The sequence below is a fragment of the Pseudopodoces humilis genome, chromosome 3, assembly GCF_049639895.1.
Source record: "Pseudopodoces humilis isolate 2021_Gansu_Grassland_sample_001 chromosome 3, ASM4963989v1, whole genome shotgun sequence".
Taxonomy (NCBI): domain Eukaryota; kingdom Metazoa; phylum Chordata; class Aves; order Passeriformes; family Paridae; genus Pseudopodoces; species Pseudopodoces humilis.
The window spans coordinates 96,520,212-96,535,003 of record NC_142202.1 but is presented as its reverse complement, the minus strand read 5'-3'; the positions used below and the strand labels follow the sequence as shown (position 1 = coordinate 96,535,003).

General features: G+C 38.2%; 1 protein-coding gene across 4 annotated transcripts in view; it reads right to left on the bottom strand.

Moving 5' to 3' along the window:
• Positions 1-420: 420 nt before the first annotated feature.
• COLEC11 (collectin subfamily member 11) overlaps positions 421-14,792 on the bottom strand; it is a 38,542-nt gene continuing 24,170 nt past the window's right edge. For 3 of the 4 annotated variants that reach the window (XM_014251387.2, XM_014251388.2, XM_014251390.2), the window contains 4 exons: positions 5,369-5,440; positions 4,619-4,672; positions 2,828-2,923; positions 421-2,670 (listed from right to left, as the gene is read on the bottom strand). In XM_014251387.2, coding sequence (XP_014106862.1) covers positions 2,261-2,670; positions 2,828-2,923; positions 4,619-4,672; positions 5,369-5,440 — 632 coding nt within the window. In that variant the 3' untranslated portion in view covers positions 421-2,260. The remainder of the gene's footprint in view (positions 2,671-2,827; positions 2,924-4,618; positions 4,673-5,368; positions 5,441-14,792) is intronic. The other variant, XM_088053642.1, reaches the window with a different exon arrangement.

The following is a 14,792-nucleotide window of genomic DNA, read 5'->3' as shown; positions in this document are numbered from 1 at the left end:
CAATGCAATCTTTAAAATGTCGTGTGACATCAGTTAAAAAGCTTCCCATCTCCTTAAAAGGCATCTTCTCATCTTTCTGAGGAAATTGAACAATACAATAGAAGCTTGCAAAACCTAGGTGAAAAACAGCAACTTCAGCACTCATAATGAGGGAACTTCAAATATCTGTAGCCCAGGTTTGGACTGTTTTAATATAGCACCAATGATTTCACAAAAGTATGTTGGAGATTTAAATGGTTTCTGAGGATTTCTATAGGAGGCAGGAAACAATGATATTCAAAAGACACTACTCTAAACAAATTGCTCTACTGGAATTGTAGCTCCCAGCAAACTCTACAATCTTTGAATATTGGTGTAGAAGGAGATTCACATTGTTTAATAGATTTCAATATGCAGTTGGAAGAATGACTAACACACAAGTATCATACCTATCTTTATTAAAAGAAAGTAAAGCAATCAAAGGACCCATTCATTTTGAGTGATTGCTCTGTAGCTGGGCTGAGAGTCAAATACTATAGGATACTATAGTACTGCTAATTATCTTTAAAATTAATAACAATCATATATAGAGAGAGAAAGGATTGAGATTTACAGAGTAAATACAGCAAGAAAACAGTTTGTTCTCTTAGGTATATAAATCAAATTATGTCAGCAGTGGAAATGAACAGCATCATATGGTCATTGATTGTTTACATGCCACAGCACAGCAGAGTTGATATGAATTGGTTTCCTTGTTGTAAGGAAATCTTTGGGGCCATATGCCATATCCACTGTGGATATCCTATATACCAATCTGCCATTATCATCAGACACACATTTTGATCAGAATGTTATGCAACGATCTTTTATCCTTAAAAATCATCTTAAAACACTGCTCAAAGTATTCCAAGAAAAACACAGTCAGAGATTTTGCAAATTTTGTCAATTTTTTTATGCCTAACAGGGAGATGAGGTGTCATGCATCTGGCACCTGGGAAGATTTCAAGTAATTAGTAATTTCTTTTGTGAAATTATGCTGTTGGTTTGTTGGGGTTTTTTTTAAATATACATCACATTTTTCATCATATGCAATTGTAAATTTGGTACATAAATTATTTGTGCAAAGTTATTTATTACTGCTATACACATAATCAGGAAAATTTCCAAAATTTTTCTGCTTTTCAGGGGATTATTTTAACAATCTGGGTAAACATGTAAGCTGTTTTCTTACCAAAAGGAACCAATAGGTAATGTGTTTTCATGAGCTTAATTGCATATATATGAAGTCTGCCTTAAATTGTGGAGGGCTGGTATTTTGCTTGTTTTGTAACAAGATGTACCAAGATTATCTTAAAAAAATGTGAAACATTTACTTTAGGGAATAATTTAGCTTCTGAAATACTTCATGCACTGATTCATTTTTAAGTAAAGAACGCAGAAAATCTAATTGTTACTTTTGCATTTAGCCAACCCCAAAACACCATCTGGATGGAAGCCCTCTTTAGTTACTAAATTATAAGAATTTTTTCAGCATAGAATCATGGAATCATAGAATAGTTCGGGTTGGAAGAGACCTTAAAGATTACTCAGTTCCAAACCCCTGCCATGGGCAGGTACACTTTTCACTAGACTTTGTCCTCCCTCAGCACTAAAATTCAATTTACTTAAATGCTTTTTGGTCATACATCTATGAACAGTTTAATAAAGAAACATTAGAAAATTGGTAGGAATCATGACTTTCTGGTTTGCTTTAACCAGTTAAAAAAAAAAAATAATTGTAACATTCAAAAAACCTATAGTAATATTTGTCCTTATTAACTAGAGTATGCAAAATATTTGTCTTGTTGCCAAAATATCCCTGTAGCACAAGTAATTATCATCTATAACTACAAATTTTCCTAAGATAAAAGAATATCAGGAATCTAATTCTAACCATTCTAATAACTAGGGGCCAAATTCTGCCTTCCCTTACAGTCATGAAATCATATTTGTTAACTGTTGTAAGGGCAAAATTTAGCCCCAAAGCACATTTTTATCTAAATAGATATATTTTCCTACATAAAAAAAAAAAAAAAAAAATCAACCAAGCTATGCCTTATTACTGGTCTTCCCTTCTGAAGGGTAAATTCTGATATTTGAAATACCTAAACTGTATTTACAGCTGTACAACTCTGATGCCGCAAAATTCCGCTAGTACTCTATAAACATGGTGTAACTCGTACAATTGTCTTAAAAAATTTTCTTTAAAAAAAAAAAAAAAAAAAAGAAAGAGCAGAGCAGCTTAGACATTTTCCTTGTCAAATTCGCACACAAAATACATGGTAATGTGACAGGCAACATCGTTCCAGCCTCCAGACGCCACCATCTCCACACAGTCCTCCTCGTCGTAGGCGTTGTTGGGCTCCCCGCTGCGCCATTTGTTGAAGGTCTGCATGGGCGACCGGTCAGAGTAGACGAAATTCCCCTCCTTCTCCAGGTCGTTAATCCCAATGAAGACTCTGGTGAGCCCAGCTTGGTTGATGTACGAGGCAATCAGGTTGTTGGCAGTCTCATCCTTGGGCATGCTCAGCGTCCCTCCTCTGCCGTGGCAGTACAGCTGGGCTTCCTTGTACCTCTTCTCCTCCTTCACCAGCAGATATATCTTATTGTCTGTCTCACGCACGCCGGCGACAGCTGCGGGGGAGGGCAGTGCTGAAAAGTGAGCACTCGCATTTCTATAAACCAACTCACTGCACACCCCAAAATAGCTTCACAAATCAGATGTGGAACGGTGACGCTCTTTACGAGCGATTGCACCGATAAAATGAGGCAAAAAGAAAGGAAAAACAGTTATATAAAATTAACCTACCATTTTTTATGAATTTTAGTTCTGTCATCAGCTGGGCTACTTGAATATCCATTTCACCAATAGCCTTCCTTAGCTGACTGCACTCACAAGGGATGCCTGTGAAACGATACAGATACACCCAAATCAAAAACCTACCTAATTTCAACAATTATCTCAACAATTTTATCTCTAACAATTTTATGAATAGGCCCAGCGTGGCAGCCCTGGAGAAAGCTGTCTTGCAAGAAACAGATAGAAAATTAGAGCCTTCACTACCTTGCACCATTATGATTCTCAGGGGTGTCTGAACCTGTGCAGAACAGCTCAGTTCACTTCCTACAAATCTTCAGCCCTGATCTACAGGGCTACAAATCTTTAGATCCTGAATAATTAGCACTAACCTAAACAAAGACAGATATTCTCTGCAAAATACACACACACGATATTTTTTAACTAAAAACATTTTCCAGAAATTCCCATTTTCTTTAGTTTTCTCAGACTTCTTTCACAGCAAAAAACAGTTTGCAAGTTCTTCCTGAGGAACACATCACAGCAGATCCAAAATTGTAACCACATAATGCACATAATTACCTGCAAAATGCAGTTCTGTGTTTTTGAAAGTACTGAACTTACAGTACTTCTGACAATAAAATTAGACAATAGAAAAGCATCTATTAACCCAGATTGGTATAGGTTTGACAAAGATAATCTGAATGTGAATACTAAAAGGATAATTGTTACATCTTTGACCACAAATCTCAAAATGAGGATCAATTACAATTTGCATTTATTACAGTTTGCAGGTCTGTATGTAATTATTAAAATCTGCATTGGACTACCCAATTACTCAGCTCAGTTGTGTAAATCAGTCTAAGCACAAGGTACATGCCATACAAAACTGCATGCTGGCCAGGTGCATGGCATGCTGGCTCAAGAATCAGAGTGACAAATTATGTTCTCATGAGAAATCTAATCTGTGCACCTCCAAGGCACTCTGTCAGGAAAGAACAAATTCAGTCAAATCCAAACCTGCCGCTCTTGCAAGGCTTGCATTTCTTACACTAGGCTGTTTCTCTAGAACATCTATATACCTCTGGAAGATCCATATACCCCCATGTAAGCATCTGAAGGGGTGATGACAAGAAGACTGAGCCAGGCTCTGCTTGGTGGTGCCCAGCAATAGGACAAGAGGCAATGGGCAGAAACTGATGCACAGGAAGTTCCACCTGAACATGAGGAAGAATTTCTTTACTGTGCAGGTGATTGAGCACTGGAACAAATTGCCCAGAGAGGCTGTGGAGTCTCCGTCCCTGGAGATATTCAAGAACTGTCTGAGCCCTGTGGTCTGGGATTACTGTGCTTGAGCAGAGGTTGAACCAGGTGAGCCAATATGGTCCCTTCCAACCTGACCCATTCTGTGATCTGTGCTCTTGGCAATCTCCTGCTCCTGTAACCATGATCCATGGAGGAGCAGGAGCATCCAACCTGCTCCTTTGTGTTAACTGGAAGACAAAGTGAGATACATAGAGACATCCCTTTGCCCTGGTGATGAATGATACACACAGTCTGCACTTCAGTTCCCACTAGTTTCTGGAGAGATTACTCCTCTGAGAAACTATGAGAATTGTTTTAGCATATACACTACCAGTCCAGCAACTACTGCAACTCCAATGATTTTAAGTCATTTGAAAATATCACAGTGAAATATTACAGTAGCTATGAAAAAAAGCATTAATGATTTCCCCCAGTATGTAAACAGATACATTTCTAGTGATGAAAAGTCTTTCACATAAACAAGGTGTTATGGATTACCTGGGTCACCATTAGGACCTGGTGGTCCTATGTCACCATTATCTCCTTTTTCACCTGAAGACATGAAAAATAACATAATGTTAATGCAGCCTTTTCTGACAATAGTTCATTTAGCACTTGTCTATTTTTTCTCTAGTAAAATTCAAATGTGGAAAGTAGAAATATGCCCAAGCAAAAATATTTTTCTGTCCTAGTCATTCCACAGCAAAGGCCAGCCAAAGCTATGAAACTTGAACCCAAATAATATGTACTGATATCCACTTCTTGACATTCATAACCTTCACAGAACCAGTAGATTCAGATGCTGTAGAGAGAAAAGGGCTGGATATAACTAAATTTCTAATCATAATCTAGATGATTATGTAAACACTGTTCCAAATGGCTTAACCAAAGTCACATAGGAAGTCTATGGAGTAGTCACCATAACACATCTGGCTCTTAATAGTATGCCAACACATCTTCCCATCTGCTTTAACTGTCCATGCTTGTATGACAGTGCAAAGTTCTTATTTATACTCAAACCAGGATACTCACAGTGCTTTAAGACTAAATATACTGCTGTCACAGCAAAAAGTAACTGGTTGAGATGTCTCAGTGACCTGAGTCTGTGTGAGAACCTGACTACAGTGTGAGAAAATTTTTACTAAGGTAAACTGTGAGACTTGTTAGCCCCTAAACTTTTCTCAAACATAAATGATCACACATTTTTCACCTGGAACTCAAATGGAGAAACAATTGAATTAAACATACCTTTTGAACCAATAGGACCAATTTTTCCATGCCGTCCTATGCTGCCTTTCTGTCCTTTGTCCCCCATTTCTCCTGTACACAACAGAAGGATGAAAGGCACAAGGTGGAAATGTAGTCTGATTCATTCAGATTCTACTATGTTTGCAATATCAGTTTTCACGGTGAACAAAACCATACTATATCCCAAATATTCATTGAACTCCAGGGGTCTAGCTCAATCTTCACAAGGAAGAAGTTACATACAAAAACCTAGACAGTGATTTTATCTTTGCTAAACAATTGACATAAACAAGGCATGAAGGTATAATTGTCAACAGCTCTTGGCTGAAAACCACTGGGAAAGCTTTTGCAAACTTCTTTCAGCTGATCATGACAGAATTATATTGAAAATAAATACAGAGGATTGTTGCATTCAGACAAGGATCAGTAGATTAAAACTATCATGGAGTTGAAAGACCTAAAGGATCCAAGCACAACTGATATTTCATCTCAGACAGTGACTCCATTGTAACTGAGGGAGGCTTTGGGCTAATGACTTATTTATACAGTATAAATACTGTCACATGAGATAAGTTTCCCTCTGTACCACACTATTAAAGGAGAGTGGATATGGGGGTACTACAGGGATGAATGCCTTCTGAGGCTCCCATCCTGCAGAAATCCAGGCCCAAGACTGTTTTAGGAAATATTTATGAAGCTGCTTTCAGTGTCTATTGAAAAGATTTCTTCTTTGCTGAAAGTGACATCTGCTATGCACTGGCCAACTACACAGGTGCAAGGAAACAATGAGACAAACTAGGAAGAAAATCTAACATAGGGATCCAGCAACTGGACTTGTGCAAACTGTCATAGCTCAGCCTCAGTTGTGGATTCATGAGAACTGAAGATCTGTTGCCCCCTGTTGCTACTGCAGCTGGACAGACATATGTATTTTTGAAAGCTGGACAGTTTTATGACCCATTTTATCATTACTTTTAACTTAAAAGTGAAATCAATAACAAGTTTCAGAATATAAACTGATCACTGCCGGCCTAAGAGATATTATCTCTATTACTCTTGCTTGAAGTATCAAGCAACCCTTGTCACTTGATGGCATGAGCCAGAAAGAAACAATTTCCTCTGAACTGAGAGAGGCTAAATGTGTGTGGTTTGTTGGTCTAATTAATTATTTGCAGGTCCTACAACCAAAGAAAGATTTTTCTTTGTTTCTATAAGTATCAAATTCAGACACTACTAGACACAGGCTTCCTCCAGAAACCAGAAATATTTTCCTCTTATCTATTCCTACTGGAAGTACCAGTTTGCAATCAGTTTATCAAGTTGCTCTGAAAATGATGTCTCTTGCTTTGCATATTAATGAATTGGGATTATCATTACAGATTAGCAGATGTTTGAATGCTTTCTCTTTTCAGATTGCTACACCTGAAATTAAATAAACTCATAGATCTATTAAAATAAAATATATAAAATTATTTCTCTTTCTTTCTCTCAGAAACTTCCCAGAAAATGAACTGCTTCTCAGTTACAGCCAGTGAAAGCTATGTGCTCTGCTCAGAAGTAAAAGGAAAGTGTGTTATCTCAAGCAATGAAGACATACATTAAATCTCCTTTCCTCATTATAAGAATTGTTCACATTTGGGTTTCTCCTACAGTGACTAACCCCTGCTTCCACTCCAGGGGCTTGGTTATTCTGCTTCCTCTGCAGAATAAATCACAAAGTTTCAAAAGAGACCCATCTGCCTTGAGGGTTTCAAAAGTTTTAATACCTTTTGTAAAGCCCTTTTAAGTGGCCCTATGGTTGTCAAAAATGTAGTTTGAGGAGTCTTAATGAAATCAGGAAGTGATAGCTGGAAAGAAATGGGGACAATAAAAGAAATTAAGTCTCCATAGACCAAAAATAGGAAATCAAACACAAAGAGGGAATAGAAAACTGAAGAAAGTCATCAGTCATACTACTCAGATGAAGGTAACATACACTGGAACCAATTATAGAAGATGTAAAGGATTTGGGAAGGAACTGAAGAGAAAGAAATTCTAAATTATCTTCCTGGTGGCCTTTTCAGGCCTACAAACAAGTGAAGAAGTAAAATTCCAGAGACGAATGGTGGGCTGCAAAACAAGTGAAAAAAATGAGGGGGTTTGACTCTGTGTAATATTATAAATGGGGGCCATAGAGTATGGGCAATCTCTTCAGGATTAGTTGTAACAGACAAGAAGGTATAAAGTTACCTAGAAAAAGGCACAAAAAAGACAAATCTAGCAGAAATGCAAATTCACCATGTCACAGACAAATTTAATTGAATCATGTTAAAAGGAAGAGAGCAGTAGTTTTCTTCCCAAACTTAAGAATTTTAAGACAATTCAAATCAAATTAATGATTTGACATAGAGGACATCACAGACACCTACCTAACAAGGAAAGGAGAAGTGTACCAAACCACACCAAAGGTCTCTTGAATCTAGTGCCATCTTTGACAGCAATCGGCAGAGGATACTTAGAAAAAGAACATAAGATATAGATGAAGATTAAAAAGTCCTTCCCCCAGTACATCTCGATAGTCTTGCAACAGTCAGCGTTCCCAATGCAAATAGCTAGCCTGACTTGAATGAGAATGGTATTTTTAAATGATATAATGATGCTACAGTAGTAATCTACATTCAGGACACTTCATTTTTAAAAAACTATTGGCAACTGGAAATCAGAAAATGCCAAATATGTCAACAGGCTACAAAACTGCTATACACTGAAAAATCTGAGTTATACACACTAATGAAGGTCATCGATTGGTGAGAGAATGGTGGCTACAGTAAGTTACATTTTATCACAGAATCATGAAATGGGCTGGGTTGGAAGCAGCCTTGAAGATCATCTAGTACCAACCCCCTTCCATGGGCAGGGACACCTTCCACTAGACCAGGTTACTTGGGACCCCATCCAACATGTCCTTGAACACTCTTAGAGGGATGGAGCATCCATAGCTTCCCCAGGTAACTTGTTCCAGTGTCTCACCATCCTCACAGTACAGAATTTCTTCCTTTTATCTAATCTAAACCTGTCCTCTTTCAGTTTAAAGCCATTCTTCCTTGTTCTATTATTACATGCCCTTGTAAAAAGTCCCTTTCCAGCTTTCTTGTAGGTCCCTTTTACTGGAAGGTCCTCTAAGATCTACCTGGAGCCTTCTCTTCTGCCTTTTGAAGAAGCCCAGCTCTCTCAGCCTGTCTTCAAGGCAGAGGTGTCCCATCCCTCTGATACTCTTTGTGGCCCTCCTCTGGACTTCCTCCAGCAGGTCCATGTTCATTTTGTGTTGGAGGTTCCAGAGCCAGATGCAGCATTCCAGCCAAGGTTCTCATGAGGGCAGAGTAGAGCAGAGAATCACTTCCCTCAACCTGCTGCCCTTGCTGCTGTTGATACAGTCCAGAATGTGGTTGGATTTCCAGACTGCAAGGGCACATGGATGGCTCATGTTGAGCTTCCCTTCAACCAACACCCCCAAGATCTTCTCCTTCAGGCTGCTCTCAATCCATTCTCAGTCAGTATTTGTGTTTGGGATTGCCCCAACCCAGGTGCAGGACCTTGCACTTGGTCTTGTTGAAGTTCATGGGCCCCCCCTCAAGCCTGTCCAGGTCCCTTTGGGTGACATTTTTTCTCTCCAGCATGTTGACCATGCCACAGTCTGGTGGTGTTGGCAAACTTGCTGAGAGTGCACTCAATCCCACTGCCTGTGTCACCAACAGTGTGAAACAGATATTCTTATATAAATGAACCATGCATAATCACAGGAAGCATTTTATATATCTGGGGCAAATCAATTTCACCCAGCATTAGCTATCTTAAAGTTAGGGGTTTTAGTCTAAGATATTTATCTAAATTCCCATAGTAGGGAATGAAGAAATAACACCTTTCAGTAGGGATCCATCCCACTTATGTTAGACAGAGTTAGACACAGTAACAAAGTGAAACTTGAAAAGCTCTGCACAACAATCAGGAGGAAAAAAAAAAGAGTAAACTATTACTGATCTATTCTAACCAGAAATCAGAGTAGATAGAAAATTTGCAAAAGAAACTAAATAGTGAGGAAAAATCCAATATAGGAAGGCAGCAGTAAAGCTTAAAGATTTTAAACTGCATTCAAAACAGAAATGAAAATAATACAGCACATTCCTGGAGGAGTTTCTATTCAGAGGCAAGCAAAGACAAATAACTGCCCTCATGAAACATTATCTTGCTAGAATTATGTTAACAACATAATACCAAGCTTCTTCAAACCAGTGGTCCCCCTAGCCCAAGACTTTGTTTCATCTGATGGCAGCAGAAGGTGCAGTACAGGAAGATCCCACAACCCCAGCCACTATCTGCAGTCCTGTGCAGGTGGAATTGCTGGATCTGTCCCCAGCAGTTTCAGAGAGTGCCTCCTATTTCAGGTATGACGGGATCTGGTGATTCTGTAATCTTGATTACAACCTCCTCAGACTACTCTGTACAGATGCAAGAGTCTCAGCCTGTCCAGTTTCTCCTTATGAGGCAGCTCCTCTTTTTCACATTTTTGGCACCCATCTCTCACCTCTCAAGTCCTTCTTGAGAGACAGAGGCCAGAAGCACATTTATTCTTGAGACACTACACATCAGGCTTTTGTACAAAACAAAATCAGCTGCAAAAAGAAGCCTCCTGTTTTGTCCTTTGTCCTTTTGTCATAGTTTTGTGATGACAGGCAGTGTTCTCTTGGCCTTGGGACTCTTGTTAATGACTTCAGAGCAATCCTTGAGTTTCAAGTGACAGTTTGGGGTTTTGGCATCATTTAAGTATGGATTAAATTATGCATCCCTAATGTCCCTAGGCAATATATTTATTTACATTGAAGCCCATCTGCCACCTTTTTGCCCACTCAGTTTAGCAGGATTTTCTCAAAATCCTATTGAGTTCAGGTGGAACTGAAAGACAGGTTTGAACCAGATATCCACTTTGTGAATTCACAACTGTCAATGTCAGGACTTTTATATGGAATACTGCCTGCAGCGCTCCTTAGCGAGCAATAAATTCATGTAGAAACTGGCTCAGAAATGCAAAGGATTGATTGATTACATATTAATGAGCAATCACTAATAATAAAATATAAATTAAGATATTATTACCTCTTTTTAGAATTTGATTATACAAATGACTGAGCACTCTGGCTCCAATCCAGTTAAATTAATGAGTCTTCTCTCCTACTTAAGAGGCTGTGCCTGTATTAGTAAACTAAATGCCTGGGACTGTTCCCTGGCAGTGGGAGCCAGATGGTCAAGAATGGGACACTCTATGATACTAAATTGTCTTACTCTTCAAGCCAGTATAATCTTGCAAGCTGCTCATTGTGTTAGCTCCCAAAATATGCCCAAGAATTGCCTGGAAAAGTGTTAGGTGGCAAAAGCCAAAATTACTGGGCTAACACTGCAATGGTAAAGATAGTTGAGTTCCAAGCCCAAGAAGACTGTGTGACTCTGTATCACATGCCATGATAGATGTACATAAATTAAGTTCAATGTATAAAAGATGAAATTAAATTACTAAAATAATACACATGTTAAATGATTATGGCTCTAAGAAAATTGAAATATCTTGAAAAACATATTTTTAATGTTCTGTTCCCTTAATGTTACATTGCAAGTGTAAATCCACCTTCACCTCCTTATTTTTGTTGCTGTAAGGCACTCTGGGAATTTTCACAGGACGGTGCTGTTACTGAAATATCGGTGTGGAATCTCAACAAATGGAAGTTACAGCCTCACAGACTGCACCAGGACTCAGTTAAATAACTGAGCTTACTCCCAATGTGGAAGAGCACAGTACAGCCATCAGTGCAAGTGGGGAAAGTCAATTCTGTGAACTTCACACCCCAAAACTTGCACTGCAGTACACACTGCTTTCATCTGAAACAGCCATTGTACTCGACCCAGCACTCCATGCTTACGTAAGGCAAACATAGTTTCATATTCTGCTGACATGCTATGCATCATAATTGACCTATACAATTAATTAAAAGCAATAAGGAAAGTAAGTGGAATTTAACCTTAATCAGCACCCAAAGACATCAGTACCTCTGATGTCACCCTGAAGCATCAAGACAGCCAGAACAAGATTTATTTCAGGTAAGCACCAGAAAGTTTTCAATTTTATCACTTTCTGAGTTACCAATATCTGAAAATATCATGAGGAAAGGCCATGATAAAAACATTTTGCAGCACTTTTTGATCTTGAGCTGTTCATTTCAGGTCAAATATGTCATACGAAGATAGTTTCTTTTATAATTTATTTTATGGTTATTTTATATCTATGGAGTTCAAAGAAACTAATACATTTTCTTAGATGAACTTACTAGAAAAATAAAACAAAGAAAGGGGAAAGAAAAAAAAAAGAAAAATATTAGTGTAATTTTGATAACGTAAATTAAGATCAAAAGTAGAAAACTACAAATGTGGCAGAAAGATTACACCTTCTCCATCATGTAAACCATCACTTACTCAAAGAAGAGGAAAATAAAATTAAATTTAGCAGCTTGCATCAACAGAAGGAGCCAAATATTAGATCAAGACAAAAATTATCAGTCTTCAAGGGAAATACAAGGGATTGAACACTTGCTAACACACTGAATGAAATTCAACAGACTACTGCATAGAAGCAGGGCTGCTGTCCATGCGTGTTTTTAGGGGCAATTGCAAAATGAAGGAATGATGACTTTTGCAAAGCATATTGTTGTATTTTATTTTTGTCTCAGTGTTCCATCTTCTGGATAAGAAATGGGAAAATCCTTGGTCTTCTGGAAGAGAATATACTCAGTCTCAAGCAGCTTGAGAGTCTAGAAAAAGTATTTATGCATGAACTTAGCTACAGGTCTGCACACTATACAGTCTGTGGGGATTAACCAGAGACTGAAAGGTCAAGAAACTGAAAGCTTTTTCCAGGTCAAAATTGGATATTCTTATGTGTCCTTTCCACAGACTAGAAATTACATCTGTGAAGTCTGTTTGCTTATCCAGTCAACATTGTGACAATTCCAAGTATACTGGATATAATATCAGGATGAAAAGTGGTACCATATAATCTAATTTTTTTTTAAGGTATCTATGTTTTTTTCTTTGATAAAGCATTTGTGGAGTTAATGAAGACATATTTACAAAATGTACAGCATTAATGAAAAGACTAGTTAATTAGAATTTATTTTAAAGAGCTTGTTTGTAGAAATTTCTGGATGCTAAAAAGAAAGCAAAAATTTTGTTGCTACAGAAGCAGTAAGAAATTTTGCCTGTGCTGAGTTGAAAGTACTACCTGGAAAAATTCTGATATAGTATGCATTAATATTCAATTTTCTTAAATCCCTTTTCTGTTTCATGTATGTTTTCTTGCAGTTTGTTTCCACTTCAGTGTTTCTTCTTTCAGTCTCATGATATTTTTCTGACTTTTAGAGGTATGAAAAACTGGAAAATTACCACTGTTACTGGCATTAATCAAGCATACCTTATGAGAACTATTTTTCAAACAAATACAAATTTAGAGTATAAAATAAACAAATTAAATGCTACATCATGGATTGGCCTGAGGGCAGAAGAGTACTTCCACATCTCAGATGGTCCAAAGCATTTTGAAGTGACATGACAAAATGCCAAAATAGAAGAACATGCAGGACAGCATGATGAGAGGGGTTCTCAAGAACCTGTCAAGACAACCTCATGCCAAAGGACACAGAGAAGGCTGAGGCACTTAGTGCTTTCTCTGCCTTTGTCTCTGCTGGCAAGGTCTCCTCTCTGGCCTCCCACTTCTGCATGTCTGGTAGCAAAGATCTGGAGAGGACAAGCTACTCATGGCAGCTGACAACTGAGTGAGGGACTACTTCACCTGGATGTACACAAGCCCATGGTCTTGCCCACAAGGCCTTCAAAGGTGCTGAGAGGGCTAGCTGGTGCTGCTGCAAGGCTGCCAGAGTCTAACCAGAAGCTGCTAATGAGTCCTACAGTGCTGAAGGGAGGAAGAAGTAGATGGTCCATGCTGGCAGGAATGCTGGTGCATCAGAGCACGGCCCTGCTGGTCAGGAGGAGCTTGACAAGCTGCAGAAATGTGTTGACGGGAATATCCTGGGTACAGCCAGATCGTAAGCACCTCACCTGTGTCGCTTTGATGAAGTCTGGCCAATGGCTGGGTAAAAAACTCCTTTGCAAAAGAGGACCCAGAGATTTTTGGGCCCTCATACAAGAGAAGCAAACCAAAGTCCAGCTGAGGAAGGTGGTTTTACTTAGCTTGGAATACAGAAAGGTAATGGCGGGAATTAATTGCAGTCTTCCACTACTTACAAGCAGTTTTTAGAGAAGATGCAGGCTTTTTTTGCTCAGAGACAACAGAGAAAGGGCAAGATGCAATGATTACAAGCTAGAACATGTCTTTCACGATGGCACCAGTGAAATGGACTGCTTAAAATATATGTGGAATCTCCATCCTTGGAATATTTCACAAGTCTACTGGACAAAGCCCTGAGAAACTTGCTCTGATATTGAAATCTGCCCTGTTTCAAAGCAAGACTGGACTGGATGAGCTATTTACAACCTTTTAACCTAAATTATTCTGTCATACTACACTTCATGCTGCATTGCCTTGCAAGAGCCAAAATTTTGGTTTCCAGTATTTTTTTTCTACAAGTCATCCTTGAAAGTACATTTACAAAAGGGAAATACACTGATGGAACACACACCTCATGGAAGTTATACATTTTTCAATGCATTGTAGGAGGAAGAGCTCTAGCTATGGATTTTGGTCCCAGGGTAACCAGTATCAAACTTCCATAACTGCCTAAAAAAACAACATAACGGATCATGCATCATCATAAGGAAGTATAAATTATCTTTACAATTGCTTTGAAAGAAAGATTGTAAACTCAGCTCAGTAAAAACTAACTCCAACCTTTTGATAACAGGAATGGCAATCTTTAGTTTCAATATTGAAATAAAGGAGTTCAACTTCTCCCAATTTGAACTTTTCAGAACAGATACCTCCTGGAAAACTTATGAAGGTCAAATTTCCTCCTTGCTTCAGGAGGAAAGCAAATATGAAAAGACAGAATTTTCTGCAAGACAGAAATGCTACATTTCTCTCAGCTGTATAACTGAACATTGTTAAGCATCATTCCTCTTAAGAGCACAAAATATTTTTGAACAAAAAGGCAAATAAATTTATCACCATTTTCCCATATCCAAAAAAATATGGGAACACTCACGCTCATCTCTGTCTATTATGGCTTACTGCCTTCCCCCAGTGGTTTTAATTAAGATGTTGTGAGTGTTCAAATTCAGAAAAAAAAAAAAAACCAAAACAAAAAAACCCCAAAAAAACCAAAAAAGAAAAAAGAAAATAGAATCTTGTGAATACATTCCCTCTGATCTAATGTCAGGTTTTCATTTT